Here is a 15,394-nt window from a genome sequence, read left to right on the forward strand (position 1 = left end):
CTGAGCTGGGGGTGCGCTGAGCTGGGCGTGGGCTGAGCTGGGGGTGCGCTGAGCTGGGGGTGCGCTGAGCTGGGTGTGGGCTGAGCTGGGTGTGGGCTGAGCTGGGGGCTCGCTGAGCTGTGGGTGCGCTGAGCTGTGGGTGCGCTGAGCTGGGGGTGCACTGAGGAGCTGGGTGTGCGCTGAGCTGCGTGTGCACTGAGCTGGGTGTGCACTGGGCTGGGCATGGGCTGAGCTGGGTGTGCACTGAGCTGGATGTGCGCTGAGCTGGGTGTGTGCTGAGCTGGGGATGCAGTGAGCTGGATGTGCATGGAGTTGGGTGTACACTGAGCTGGGTGTGCGCTGAGCTGGGGGTACATGGAGCTGGGCGTGCATGGAGCTGGGCATGCGCTGAGCTGAGGGCGCATGGAGCTGGGTGTGCACCGAGCTGGGTTGCACCGAGCTGGCTATGCACCAAGCTGGGTGTGCACCGAGCTGGGTGTGTGCTGAGCTGGGTGTGTGCTGAGCTGGGCGTGCGCTGAGCTGAGGGTGCATGGAGCTGGGTGTGCACTGAGCTGGGTTGCACTGAGCTGGCTATGCACCGAGCTGGGTGTGCGCTGAGCTGGGTGCGCTGAGCTGGGTGTGCTCAGCTGGGTGTGTGCTGAGCTGGGCGTGCACTGATTTTGGTGTGCACTGAGCTGAGTGTGCACAGAGCTGGGTGTGGGCTGAGCTGGGTGTGTGCTGAGCTGGGGGTGCAGTGAGCTGCAGTGCAATGAGCCAGGGCTGGGACGCGGGTGAGCCACAAGGTGGGGCTCACGGCTCGGGCACGGGAGACTAGGCCGTCACCAAGGTGCGGAGGTACTCGGGTCTCCTGGCCACCAGGCTCCTGACCAAGTAGGGAGTATCCTGCTTGCATTGCGTCTGGAATTCTCTTTAAATACGGAGAGGGAAGAGGCAGAGAGAGAAGAGCTTCCTTCCCTCTGTGAGCTCAGTACCCCCCTCTGAGGACAGGAGGAGCCATCTCTGCATCATCCTGACACTTGCTGTTTGCCATCTCCTGGGCCCTCGCACGGGGGCACGTGTTGCTGTGCAAAGCCTGCTGGGCACCTGCCAGGAGTGTGAGCCCAAGGGCTCCAGTGTGGGACTGTGATTAGGGCAGGGGCCAGGCATGGAGAGACCCTGTGCTCCCCCTGCCTCTGCCCACGTGCCCTTCCCGGCGACCTGTGTCAGCACTGACAAATGCAGTTCCCAGCCAGTTGCTTGCTTGCCTGGCAACCAAGCAATGCTGCTGTGGGAATCCGCTCCAAAGGCTGTTTCTGGGGCATCAGGGAATTCAGAAGGAGGAGGATGGTGACGTGCTGGCACTGGTAGAAGCAGTGCCCGGGCCCCGGGGAGGACACCCGTAGGCTGCAGCCTTGGAGGTGACGCTGCAGGGGAAGGTCTGCCTGGAGCCTCAGCCCAGCCTGTTACAGGCGCATGCACAAGCGGCTGGGCACACCGTACTGGGCCCCTAAACCTGCCATGCCCTCTTCCCTGAGCCCTGCTTCCTGTCTGTCACACTGCTGAGCTCTGTCTCCAAACGTAGCTGGACCCCGTCTCCACTGCACTCCTGGTCGAGACACTGTGGGGTCTTTCCTGGGCTATGCCAGCAGCCTCCTCCTGCCAGCCCGCCACTCCCTCCCTGCAGCCACAGGCACCAGGCAAAAGTCCACTCCACCCACTGCAGCTGAGGACCCTCTGGTGACTTCCCCACTGCACCTAGAAAAAAATGCAACTCCTGGCTGGCTTCTGAGGCACTGCACGTCGCACACAGCCCATCTCCTTCTTCCAGGCTTCTCTGTTCAGCACCTGAGCTCTGCTCACCCAGGCCTCTAACTGAGCTGTGCCCACAGCTGGTACCTCCTCAATTGTTCCTTAGTGGAAGTCACCTCAGGACTTTTCTTGGTCCCTGCGTGGGTATCCTCTGTCCCTGCACCTGTATGTGTGTGCACAGCACTCTTCATCTCTACACACCAGTCCCAGCCTGGAATCCCCGAGGGCAGCAGCCAGGCCTGTTTCCTCATCAGCACTCCCCCGAACGGACCCTGAGCCGGCTGGTGCTCAGTGAGTACTGGAAGGGATGACTGCCCCAGTGTACAAGGGGCAGCCCTTGCGGAGGGCAGGGTTTGTTATTTTCGTCTGATGGTGAGTGATGCAGTGACCCACACAGTTGTACTTCAACTGCTGTCTTTTCTCTTTTCTTTTCAAAGTCGCAGATGACAGCAGTCATCCCACCCCATCACTGGCACCTGTCAGATTTTGTCTCCATGCCTAGTAAGGCGTCTCTGACAGTTTCACGCCAATCACAGATTCTGGTGCGGAGTCCCACGCGGCAAAACAACAGGATCGCCTTCTCGTGCCTGGGTGCCTAGATCCCCTGTAAACGCCGGTGGTTCAGAAATTGCCTTTTTTTGCCCTCCCTTCCTCTCTCCCTCCCTTTTTCCTTCCTCCCTTCATCTCCCTTCTTTTCTTCATCTATCCTTTGCTCCCATTTTCTTCTATTTCTTCTCCCTCCTGACTTCCTTCTTCCCCTCCTCCCCCCTCCCTTCCTCTCTCTCTCCCTCCCTTCCTCCTCCCCTCCCTTCCTCCTCCCCTCCCTCCCTTCCTCTTCCCTTCCCTCCCTTCCTACGCACCATTGCCCTCATCGTTCCTCATGAGTGAGCTCAACCTTGCTTTGAGTTTTGCCAGGAGAATCCATAAGGAAGATGGCTAGCATCTGTTAAATGCTTGTTCTTCAGATACCAAATGTTATACATGGATTATCCTGTTTAACCTGCAAAATGACAAATGTGCTTTATCAACCCCATTTCCTAGATGAGCAAACTAAAGCGCAGAGGATTTAACTTCCTCAAGGCCCAGAACCTGGTCAGAGGTGCAGCTGAGGTTCCTACTGTTTTTCAGCTTTATGGAGTCCTGACTGAGAAATGTAAAGATTGTATCCGTGTGTGGTACACCACTCAGCGTTTGCTGTGTGCATGCTGTGCGCTGATGAAACCCAGCTCCTTCACCGTTCCATCCCCACACATACTTGTTTTTTGGAATGAGAGCATTTAAGGTCCACTCTCAGCAATTTTCAGGTACCCTGTGGTCACCAGGCTGCCTGTAGGTCTCCAGAATGCAGCCTCCTGACTGGAGCTTTGGAACCACTGGCCACTGTCTCCCATTTCCTCTCCTGCAGCCCCCCGGCCGCTGGTGACCACACCGCACTCTGTTTCTATGAACTTGACTTTTTAAAGAATGGCATGTAGGTAAAATGATGCAGTATTTGTCTTCCTGTTTTTTTTTTTTTTTTTTAAGTTGAGACGGAGTCTTGCTCCGCTGCCCAGGCTGGAGTGCAGTTTAGCGATCTTGGCTCAGTGCAACTTCTGCCTCCCAGGTTCAAGTGATTCTCCTGCCTCAGCCTCCCCAGTAGCTAGGATTACAGGCACATACCACTACACCTGGCTAATTTTTGTATTTTCAGTAGAGATGTGGTTTCACCATGTTGGCCAAGCTGGCTGGTCTTGAACTCCTTACCTCATGATCCGCCTGTCTCGGCCTCCCAAAGTGCTGGGATTACAGGCGTGAATCACCGCGCCCAGCCTGTCTTTCTGTGTTTTTTAAATTTAGGTTTTAATTTTTGTGTGTACGTAGCAGTTATATGTATTTTGGAACGTCATGAGATATTCTGATACAGACATGCAGCACATAATAATCGCATCAGGGTATGTCTCTGTTCTCCACCATTAGACTACTATCTCTATTAAGAGGAGTGGAATCTGATGTTTTTAATTAAAAATAAGTTTTATGTTATATGAACACTTTTATAGAAAAATTGAAAGGGTACAAATTTAAAATATCCATAACTTACAATTTGGAGACAGCCTCCTTTTTCCCAGAATGTTCTCGTTCTGACATATGCAGGTGTGCTGTGTCGTTTCTGAGGAACGCCCCTCTGCACAGGGAGTTCCGCAGCCTCTGGGTTGCCTGGCACGTGCCAGAAGCTATGCGGGCTCAGCTGTCACCGCCGTCAGGCAGAGCCATGCATGGCATGTCCGTCCTGTTTCCTGGTGTCCTATGGGTGGTGAGACAGCAAAGCAACTCTTTCCCTTCTGGCATTTGCACACCAGAGGCTGACTGTGCTGGTCAGAGGAGAGCTGTTATTTGAGGAGGGAAACAGTGCAAGACCTGGGTAACTAACAGCAGGGTCACTGACCACCGGATGACCCATGCTTCATTCCTGCCCTTCCCGGGGCTGCATGGCTCCTGAAACGCATGATGCAGGGTCAGTGTGGCTCGAAGGCTTTGCTGTGGCTGAGGCAGGATGGAGCAAGAGCCTTTGCCCTCTGTAAGCTGGGTGGGTCCATGGACATCCGTGTGAACAGGGACTCCGCCATCAGCCAGGTGCCTGCTAGTGTAAGTGCACAGAGTTGGCAGATGGGCCCCGATTGCAGGTTTGTGGCTATGGTGATGTCACCCAGGTGCTGTTCAGGAGCCCTAGCAAGAATTCAACGTGGCTGAGCATCCCCCCACCCCTCACCCAACTCTGTTATTGCCCTTCCTTCCTTCCCTCCTCTTTCCTTCTTTCCTCCTTCCCTTCCCTCCCCTTCCCTCTCCTCCCTTCCCCTCCCCTCCCCTCTCCTCCCTTCCCCTCCTTTTCCCTCCCCTCCCCCCCCTCCACTCCCATCTTTCCTTCCATCTTTCCTTCTTTTTCTTTTCTTTCCTTTACTGTCTTGTCTTTCTTTCTTCCTCACAGAGTCTCACTCTGTCACCCAGCCTGGCGTGCAATGGTGTGATCTTGGCTCACTGTAACCTCTGCCTCCTGGGTTCAAGAGATTCTCCTGCCTCAGGCTCCTGAGTAGCTGGGATTACAGGCATGCACCACCACATGCGGCTAATTTTCTTATTGTATTTTTAGTAGAGATGGGGTTTCGCCATGTTGGCCAGGCTGGTCTTGAACTCCTGACCTCAAGTGATCCAGCCACCTCAGCCTCCCAAAGTGTAGGCATTACAGGCGTGAGCCACCGCGCCTGGCCTGCTTGGCTTTCATTCCTTTCCCCCGGGCATAACCAGAATTAATGGCAGGTTTACTTCCACATTTTTATGGGCTGCTCCTTCCCTCCAACTTCCTCCTGCTCTAACCCTGCCAAGCCATCTCAGGAGCACAGAGGAAAGTCTCCCAGGCCCCTTCTTTCCTCCCTTCCCTGCCTCTCCCCTTTCCTTCAAGATGCCCACCTCCTCCACACCCACCCCCAGAACACACCAGAGCAGCAGAAGCACCTTTCAGCCAGCCGGGTGTGTATGGAAATGGCTGGGGTTCTGCTCGGCTCGTCATCTGGGAAGTGAGCAAATGAGAAGCGCAGAAAATATTCCTGTGGTTGTTTCTGGCTTCATCGGTGGCTCCCAGCTTTCCCCTGTGGGTGGGGGGCTGAGGGGAGGAAAAGGCTTGGTGATCTGTGCTCCACACTCATGCAGCAGCGGTGCTCGGAGGGTACGGTCTGGGTCCAGATGCCTTTTCTGCCACTCAGTGATGTCTTAACCTCAGGCGGGTTCCTGGGTGACCTGGGCTCCCATCTCTTGATCTGTGTGTGTGAACTAGGAATAGTCCAGATTCCTAGTTCCTTTTCTGCAATTCCAAAATCCAAACAGCACTTGAAAAACAGTCGGGGCTCACCTGCCAGCTCTGTGCAGTTTTCCCAGCAGGTGCCTGGCTGATGGCGGAGTCCTCGTTCACACGGATGTCCATGGACCCACCCAGCTTACAGAGGGCAAAGGCTCTTGCTCCATCCTGCCTCAGCCACAGCAAAGCCTTCGAGCCACAGTAACCCTGCATCATGCGTTTCAGGAGCCATGGAGCCCCGGGAAGGGCAGGAATGAAGCATGGGTCGTCCGGTGGTCAGTGACCCTGCTGTTAGTTACCCAGGTCTTGCACTGTTTCCCTCCTCAAATAACAGCTCTCCTCTGACCAGCACAGTCAGCCTCTGGTGTGCAAACGCCAGAAGGGAGAGAGGCGCTTTGCTGTCTCACCACCCATAGGACCACTCTTTGCAGTGAGTTCGGTGCCAAAACTCCTATCTGAACTGATGTGAAGTTACCTGGGGCTTTGTCCTGCGTTATGGGACTATTGAAACATTTTGGTAAGAAACACTGATGTGTTGTCAGCAAGCACAGCCTGAGACCTCACTGGAGAAGATATATAATAAAAGCTTGGCTGGGCACGGTGGCTCACACCTGTAATCCCAGCACTTTGGGAGGCTGAGATGGGTGGATCATGAGGTCAGGAGTTCGAGACCAGCCTGACCAACATGGTGAAACCCCATCTCTACGAAAAATACAAAAGTTAGCCAGGTGTGGTAGTGTGTGTCTATAGTCCCAGCTACTCAGGAGGCTGAGGCAGGAGCATTGCTTGAACCTGGGAGGCAGACATTGCAGTGAGCTGAGATCGCACCACTGCACTCCAACCTGGGCAACAGAGCGAGACTCCATCTCAAAAAAAAAAAAAAAAAAAAAAAGGTTGTAGCAGCCGAATTATTAAAATCAGTCAGGTCCTGAATTCAGAAACCTCATTCTGTGTACGTGGTGGAGCAATGGACGCATGTTGGCTGCTGCTGTTAATTTCTGGCTGGATCCTGACCTCTGCTGGAGGCTCTTGGCCAGAGGCTGGCTGTCTCTTTCCTAAAGAACTGTTGAAGTAACACATTGGATAACGCACATTCCTGGACCCCACCCTCCACCCACCCAATCAGCATCTTGGGGGCTGCGGGCCCGTGTGTGGGGCATGTGTGTTTTACAAGCTCCCCTAGAGATTCTTACAGCCAGGTTTGAGAAGCAAAGCCTCCAACGAAGGCTTAATTAACGCAAAGGTTCCAACCAGAAAGGCCCAAGGAAAACCCGCAGTCTTCAGCGACGGCAGCCCGTGCTGGTTTTGAGAAACTTCCTCGTCAATGTCTCCTATCAAGAAGCTGTCGCATTTGAAGCAGCGGGAGAGCAGCTTTGGGGCTGTTTAAAACACACCAAGCCTGAGATTCAGAGTTTTCCTATGAGTGACTATTGCTCATCTTGGAAAAATAAGTATATATCACTTGCTGAAGGTTGTCAGAATGTAACGCTCCTTAAAACCGTAACATTTTAAATCTGCGAGCCCCAGCATATGCCCTGCTCAAGGCTTTTCTTCTCCTGGAGGGGTTCTTTTCCCTTTCGTTCTGTGGCTTTGAGGTAACATCATCATGAGAAGGATTGTGATGGGGTTCTAATATTCATTTTATAAAACAGGTACTGGCCGGGCTCAGTGGCTCACACCTGTAATCCCAGCACTTGGGGAGGCCAAACCAGGCAGATCACTTGAGGCAGGAGTTCAAGACCAGCCTGGCCAACATGGGATAACCCTGTCTCTACTAAAAGTACAAAAATTAGTTGGGTGTCGGGACGCAAGCCTGTTATCCCAGCTACCTGCGAGGCTGAGGCAGGAGAATCGCTTGATCCCCAGAGGCAGAGGTTGCGGTGAGGTGAGATTGTGTCACTGTACTCCAGCCTGGGCGACAGAGAGAGACTCCCTCTCCAAAAAGTAAAAAGACAAAACGGACACCACTTCTCTTCCTCTGGGTCTTGGTGAAACCTAAGGGAGATGGAGCAAGTCAAAAGGATTCAATGAGAAATGTTCCACCAGCAGCTCCAGACTGCTCAGACAGGAAGAAGCTCCGAGGATGGCCATCTACTAGTTAAGTAATGACTCTATGAACACCAAACCCTGCTTGTTTGCATGACTTTTATTTAATATCACAAGTGCGTTACCTGAGCCAGCGCTGGTACACCTGTTGCCCTTGACCTAGACCTGGTCTGCACATGTGTTTTGTTGAGTTTGCTGTATTCTTAAAATATTGAATTACTGGTTGCTATTTAACATGGAACACTTTTGCATAATTATCCAGAATTTAGATCTCTCTTGGAAAAAGAAATGCGGCAACCTTCACAGGCCTGTATTTACCCTGTGGCAGGTGCGCAGCTCCCACTTCACCTGCTGGGCCCCGAGGGCGTCTGCTTTCCTACCGCTGATCGGGAACCGAGGCGAGGCTGGCTTCTGCACTCTCTTGAGAGATGGAATTTCTGTACTTGGCTTGGCTTTGAGTTTTTAGCGTCTGTTCTCTGTAAGGCCTCATGAGTTCCTTTTCACTTTCCCTCTCCTTTTCTCTTTTGTTTTGAGACAGAGTTTAGCTGTTGTTGCCCAGCTGGACTGCAATGAAGGGCGCGATCTCAGCTCACTGCAACCTCCTGGCCCCAGGTTCAAGAGATTCTCCTGTCTCAGCTTCCCAAGTAGCTGGGATGACAGGCATCCGCCACCACGACCAGCTAATTTTTTTGTATTTTTAGTAAGACACAGGGTTTAACCATGTCGGCCAGGCTGATCTCGGACTACTGACCTAAGGTGATCTGCCCCCCTCGGCCTCCCAAACTGCTGCGTTTACAGGCGTGGGCCTCTGTCCCTGGCCTGTGAGTTATTTTCATAAATCGTTTTCAAGAGTAGATCACGGTATGGCAGAGCGTAAGATCCTGAGTGGCAGCCCTTCCTCCAGGGGTACAGAGCGTGCGTGGCTGTCAGCCAGTCGGCATTCCTGCAGCCCCTGACGGAAACCGGAGTTGAACCTGTAGTGCCTGGTCTGGAGGGACGCGTCTCAGGGACACTCAGGGGTACACCTCCTGCTGTGTAGCTCTCCGGTGCATTTGATGAGGTGTCAGGTGTCACGGCTGATGTCTGGCGTGGCATGTCAGGCCTGGCACAACTTGCCTTCTCCGTGTGAGTGCCCGGCCTGCCTTTCCTGTAGACGGCGTCGTCCTGAGGTGGGGGGAATCCCTGCACTGGGTCAGGGTTCCCCATGCGACCTCGGTGGCCTTAGAGGCTGGAGGGAGCAGCTGTTTCCCGTGTTCTCTTCTTAGAAAGAGGAAACCAACTTTTTCAGAAGACACGGACTGACTCTCCCTCCCGTCTTGTTACAGGAGAGGGGTCCCAATCCAGACCCCAAGAGAGGGTTCTTGGATCTCGCACAAGAAAACTCAGGGCGAGTCCGTAAAGTGAAAGCAAGGTTATTAAGAAAGTGAAGGAGTAAAAGAATGGCTGCTCCGTAGACAGAGCAGCCCTGAGGGCAGCTGATTGCCCATTTTTATGGTTATTTCTTGGTGATATACTAAGCAAGGGGTGGATTATTCACACCTCCTCTGTTTAGATCATAGAGGGTAACTTCCTGATACTGCCATGGCATTCGCAAACTGTCATGGTGCTGGCGGGAGTGTGGCAATGAGGACCACCAGAGGTCACTCTTGTCGCCATCGTGGTTTTGGTGGGCGTTAGTGGCTTCTTTACTGCATTCTTTTATCAGCAACGTCTTCATGACCTGTGTCTTGTGCCTACCTCCTGTCTCATCCTGTGACTTAGAAAGCTTTACCTCCTGGGATTGCAGCCCAGCAGGTCTCAGCCTCATTTTACCCAGCTCCTGTTCAAGAGGGAGCTGCTGCGTTTCAAATGCCTCTGACCATCTCAGTGGCCAGACTTGGATCAAGCCCTGGCGGGGAGAAGAGGTTAACAGTGTTGGTTCTCTATTGTGTGTAACAAATCACCACAAACTCAGCAGCCTGAAGCCACACCCGTGTGCCATCTCACAGTGTCTGTGGGTCTAGGCTCTGGGCACAGCCAGATGGGTCCTCGGCTTGGGCCCTCACATCTCACCAGGCTGCACTCCGTCCGGGTGGCTGGGCCACATTCTTATCTAGAGCACAGTTGGTGGCTCAGTATCGTGTGGCCGTGGGACTAAGGCCATTGCTGTCTCACTGGTTGTTGGCCAGGGGCCAGTCTCCTCAGCCCTTAGAAGCTGCCAGGACAGGTGCCCCTGGATATGTGATGGGGTTACATCTCAATAAACCCACTGGAAGTTGAAAATGCACTTAACAGCCTGGGCAACACAGTGAAACCCTGTCTCTAGAAAAAATAAGAAAATTAGCCAGATGCAGTGGCATGTGCCCGCATTCCCAGCTTCTCGGGAGGCAGAGGCAGGAGGATCTCTTTTGCCCAGGAGGTTGAGGCCGCAGTGAGCTGTGATCGTACCACTGCACTCCAGCCTGGGTGACAGAGCGAGACCCCATCACTAAAAATTTTTAAAAGGCCAGGTGCAGTGGCTTATACCTGTAATCCCAGCACTTTGGGAGGCTGAAGTGGGCAGATCATGAGGTCAGGAGTTCAAAACCAGCCTGACCAACATGGTGAAACCCTGTCTCTACTAAAAATACAAAAATTAGCGGGGCGTGATGGTGGACGCCTGCAATCGCAGCTACTCAGGACGCTGAGTCAGGAGAATCACTTGAACTCGGGAGACAAAGGTTGCAGTGAGCCAAGATTTTGCCACTGCACTCCAGCCTGAGTGACAGAGTGGGACTCCATTATGGAGTCTCCCCTGCTCCGCTCTGCTGCGATGAAGGCCCCTGTAAATCACGCTGTCGAGGGAGCCATCCCCTGTCCTTTGCCATATTCTGTTAGTTGCAGGCTAGTCCACCCACACTCATGTCACGGGCAGGGTGCCTGGAGGCAGCCCAGGGTGTGTCAGTCACACCACAATTGGCTAGGACAAATCAAGACCAACTTTTGGAAGTGGAGACAGGGTCTTCTTCCCAGATCACGTTGCGAAGGGGTAGAGTTTCAAAAATTCACAGCTCTCTTGATGAAGCGGGGGAGCTGAATGCCTGGCGAGAGTGTCAGGTATACATGGCTGTGTAACTAAGAATCCCAAAAATCGGACAACTAACTGTCCATCGGGAACAGACAACTATCTGTTCGCAGTTTGAGCTGGGCTCCTGGGGCGGTGCTTCTGCTGGGCCTGGGACCACTTGTCCAGTGATGGTCTTCTGGCAGCTGACCCGTGGCTGGGTGGCCTGAGACGGCATCACTCATGGTGCTGGCCATTGCTCAGTGCCTGTGTTCACATGGCTTCTCTTCGCCCAGGAAGCTAGCCCAGGCATTGCTTTACATGGTGGTCTCCAGGGCTACAACAGGGCCCGGGGTCATGGAAACTTCAGAAGCATAAGAGCTTTTGAAGCTTTGCGTGGAAGGCGGACTGCATCACTTCTTATGTATTCTGCCAGTCAAAAGCCGAGGCGGGCAGATCACGAGGTCAAGAGATCGAGACCATCCTGACAAACATGGTGAAACCCCGTCTCTACTAAAAATACAGAAATTAGCTGGGTGTGGTGCGCTTGTAGTCCCAGCTACTCAGGAGTCTGAGGCAGAAGAATTGCTTGAACCCAGGAGGTGGAGGTTACAGTGAGCCGAAATTGTGCCACTGTGCTCCAACCTGGTGCCTGGTGACAGAATAAAACTCTATCTCAAAAAAAAAAAAAAAAAAAAAAAACAAATTACTCATCCAAGTCAGATTCACTGGGGCGGTGTGGGGAATAGACCACACCCGCTCAGTGGGGAGAGTGGCAGTGTCATATTGCAGAGACATGTGCGAGGGGATAGAGGGTGTGGCCGCCTTTGTAAACCGTCTGGCCTGGTAAGCAAACGACAGAGTCTGTGTCCACATGCATTTGTCATGTCCACAGGCGTGTGTCCAGCAGATTACCGACACAGACACAGAGGAGCCTTTTAGTCCAGAAGAAAAGAATCCCAGAGTCTCAGGGAGTGACTTACGATTTAGGAGAGATTTTTTTCTGATGATTTTCCTTTCCTTTCCTTCTGCCACTCACCCAGGGCTTTATCAAGCGAGCAGCCAAGATGTTCTTGCTTGTCACCCACCTCTTGCTTTATTTAAGCCTATGTTTTTTTTCACTCTTCCATGCAGAGAGAAAAGAAGAGTGTGTTTTATCACAACCTATTCCTAGAAACTCTGTCCTTCAGGGTTTTGTTGTAAAGGGGCCATGAATTCTGTAGAAATAATAAGCAGAGCGGGGTGGGGGGTGGGTTTCCACCAAAGTCTCCACATCAGATAAATCGAAGCTATGACCAGCATCATAAAATAATATACCCAGCTATAAGCATCTCAAATAATTTTAATAAGAACGTTGTTCTGCTCTGAAACAGGAATAAATATGTTATATTTTTATTATAAAACAACCACCAATTTACTACAAAGTGTAAACATAATCTATAAAAATATAATTCTACTGTACCATAAATATTACTATTTATATTGCTAGCTATAAAAGGCACTCAGCATTTAATTAACAATAATTTTGCGAATATGTTTATGTTCCTTTTAAAAAGCAAAAGCCTTGTATATTAATCTTAGGCGTTGCTCCCTTCTTGGAATTTACGTGGGCTGTTGGGGAGTCACCGTGGCGGTGCTAGCTAGGTACGTACCGGGCTTTCCTCGGAATTCTTTCTTCGCGGTGACCCCTCTGCTGTCCCGTCAACACCCTAGGAAGGAGGTATGTGATTACCCCTGACTGACAGTTGAGGAACCGAGGCGCGGGAGGGTAGGAAATTTACCCCCCACCAGGCACATGAAGGGTAGGGGGTGAATGTAAGCCCACGCCTCCTGGACTGGGAGCTGTGCTGTGGACTTACCGGCAAGCGTAAAGAATAATGACTGGCCCCTCCTTTCCCTCAATACCTTTAACAGGCAAAATACTTCCAGCCTTTTTTCCAGTTCTGAAGGGCTTTGCTATTTAAACCAGGTCACCAGGAGCATTCTGTCATTACCGGGCCAAGGGTCTGCGGGCCTTCATCAGTAATGAGCATAACCAGAAACACAGCCGGAAGCTGAGCTGCAGAAGGCAAGGCCAGCGAGGCAAAGGGCTGTTAAACCCCTCCCCACCTTCGTGCCAGGAGCCCCTGGGACCTGGGGCAGGGCTGGCTTTACCGACTAAGTGGCCATCACTCCTTTGCAGATGGGAAATGGGCTCCGAGAGGCTCACTAGCTTGCCCCAGGCCACACAGCTGAGTTAGGTGGTTCAGAAGAATTTGAACCCAGCTCCGACTCTGAAGCACTAGTGCTTTCCAGTGCCCCAGACACCATCATATTGTGAAGACAGGCTTGGCTCTGCACCCCGGGAAGACGACAGAACCAACACAAAGGAAAGCTAGTGGGGCTGGGTGATATCATGTGGGGCTGTGGGCGCAGACCCTGGGGTAAGGCCTAGGTTCACATCTTAGGCTTGGCTCGTGAGAGGGAAGAAATGGTGGATCTGAGCGTCTCTGGGAATAGAGCTGGGATTGCTGATCTCGGGAAAGGAGTCGGTGGCTCCAGTATCTTTCATGTTCATCCCAGCATATGTGTGTGTGTGCACGTGTGTGCACCTGTGTGTGTACGTGTGTGTGCACCTGTGTGTGTGTGCATATATATTATTTCCCACTCAGTCTGAATGTTTGCATTAACTCCCATCCTTCCGAAAAGTCACCTTCTCCAGGCCCAGGAGGCAAAGACAAGATCAGCCACTGACGCAGACACAGGCTCTTGGGCGCATTTGCAAAATCTCCCTTCTTCAGTTATTTACGTCTATGTCTCCTTCCTTTTTTTGCAGGAGTTTGTTCATCTGGCAAAGAGACTGGTCAGTGATCCTGCATTAGAAAAGGAAATTGTAACGAACGGAAAGGTGTACGTGAGAATGTATCATTCATGGCAGGTGGAAAGAGACACCTACCAGCAGCTCATCAGGAAGCTGGAAGGCTGCAGTGAGGACTGAGGACGGGCCTCATCGGACACCTGCTCTCCGACACATGGCTCTGGGTGGACACTCAGAGTCTGGGTCACGTGGGTCCAGTCCAGTTCAAATCAAACCAACCTTAGCAGAATCCTAGAAAACGTTGGTCGTGAGTCCGCAGAGACACTGCGTTCATCCCGTATCTTTCTGTGGTTCAGATGCTGACCCAGGCGGGTTCACCCGCCGGTCCTGCAGGAGGTGCGACTGGGACAGGGAAAGGGAAACTGGTTTCCAGGGAATTTGGGAGAGAATTTGGTTACCTGCTCTAGGGCTTTGGTGCAGACAAGAGAGGCTTATTTTCAGGCAGTCATGGTTCAGGCCCCTCACCTGCCTCCTGACCGACCTGTCCCCGTCATGGCTGGTTTCAAAGGCAAAAGCAAAAAGCAGACGTGTGAGCCAGGCCGAGTCCTAGCAGCGTTTCTGTTGTGATCTCAACTCTGACAGGCATGCGGGTGGCCCCAGTCTTCTCTGAACACTAGAAAGTGCTGCGAGTGAGTTCACGCCCGGCACATGTCACTTTTCAAGGGTGGAATTACAAGTTGTGCCTTTTAGAAAGGCGGCCAGGCTGCTCATAGGCCCCACCCACCTCTTGGCAGAATTTGAGTGGAAAACCAGGTAGAAGCAAACGCCATGTCCCCCGTAGCCTGCAGAATGCTCCAGTGAGCCTGAGATGGAGGCCTGGGGCTTCTGGTTCTGGGGTGGGCCCTTCCCCTTCCCACATCAGGGACCCGGGGATGGGGGTCGGAAGGGTCACCAGCCTCCAGCCCTTGGCAGGACAGAACTCAGGGCTGCAGGGCTTTGCAGCCACCCAGCGAGGTCCTCCCGGGGCCAGCCCCGCCGTCATGGTAATGGAGACCTCTCCCTGTCCATGTCATCTGCGTCACATCAGGACATGCAGTCTTTCCTGTCCTTTGCGATCTCGTGCGGTGTAATTTCATGTTTCATTCTGCTGCCTCCATCACAGAACAGAATCGCTTTCTAGAAAGGCAGTTAACGGGAACTAGCAGGCTCCCGGTGGTGGGACAGCGGCTCAAAAATACCTCCCATCGCCCCTCCTCCCCAAACTTTTTTTCCTCTGAGGGGCCCAAGGGTTACGGCCTTCATGACTAGCTATGGGGACACAGGAGGGAGTGGCAGAGCCTGGGTCCGGAGAGGACAGCCTGGTCTGAATCTGGAATAATTGACGCCACCCACAGAAAAGGCCCTGCAGGTCCGGTGTTGTCTTAGAGCTAATGATGCTGCTGTTTCCAAAGCGCTGATTGTCCGGAAGCTCGAGTCTCTGCCTCCTTGAGTGACCCGGTCGCCGCCTGACTGCCACGGTACCTCCGCACCACCACGTCTTTGTAGGAGAATGTGCACGTGCCCCATGCCCTAGGGAGAAGGGCACGTTTTTAAATTAATAAAAAGTGTCACCATCAGCCATGTGAAAATAGTCTCCATTTCTTCCCACGGTGAGCTGTGCTGGGCAAGGAGTGGAACCCCCCCCACCCCACCAGGCCCGGGCCTTCAAAGGAAGTGCAGACAGTTAAGCATCTAGTTACGAGGGGGTTAGAATGCAGCCACTTTGTGAATAGTCAAGTAAAGATGTAAGACCACGGCTTTTCCGAGAGTGTTCTAGATGGTGTCAGTTTCACGCTCGGTTCACTTTATGTTTAAACATTTATTTATTTTTATTATTATTTTTGAGGCAGACTCTTGCTCTGTCACCCAAGCTGGA

General features: G+C 52.7%; 1 protein-coding gene across 5 annotated transcripts in view; it reads left to right on the top strand.

The window, feature by feature from the left end:
- GLT1D1 (glycosyltransferase 1 domain containing 1) overlaps positions 1–14,588 on the top strand; it is a 116,858-nt gene extending 102,270 nt beyond the window's left edge. For all 5 annotated transcript variants that reach the window (XM_032244169.1, XM_032244177.1, XM_032244170.1 and 2 more), the window contains one exon: positions 13,498–14,588. In XM_032244169.1, coding sequence (XP_032100060.1) covers positions 13,498–13,659 — 162 coding nt within the window. In that variant the 3' untranslated portion in view covers positions 13,660–14,588. The remainder of the gene's footprint in view (positions 1–13,497) is intronic.
- Positions 14,589–15,394: the final 806 nt, after the last annotated feature.

Source organism: Sapajus apella, unplaced genomic scaffold (assembly GCF_009761245.1).
Source record: "Sapajus apella isolate SASKATOON/1434 unplaced genomic scaffold, GSC_monkey_1.0 scaffold2, whole genome shotgun sequence".
Lineage (NCBI taxonomy): Eukaryota > Metazoa > Chordata > Mammalia > Primates > Cebidae > Sapajus > Sapajus apella.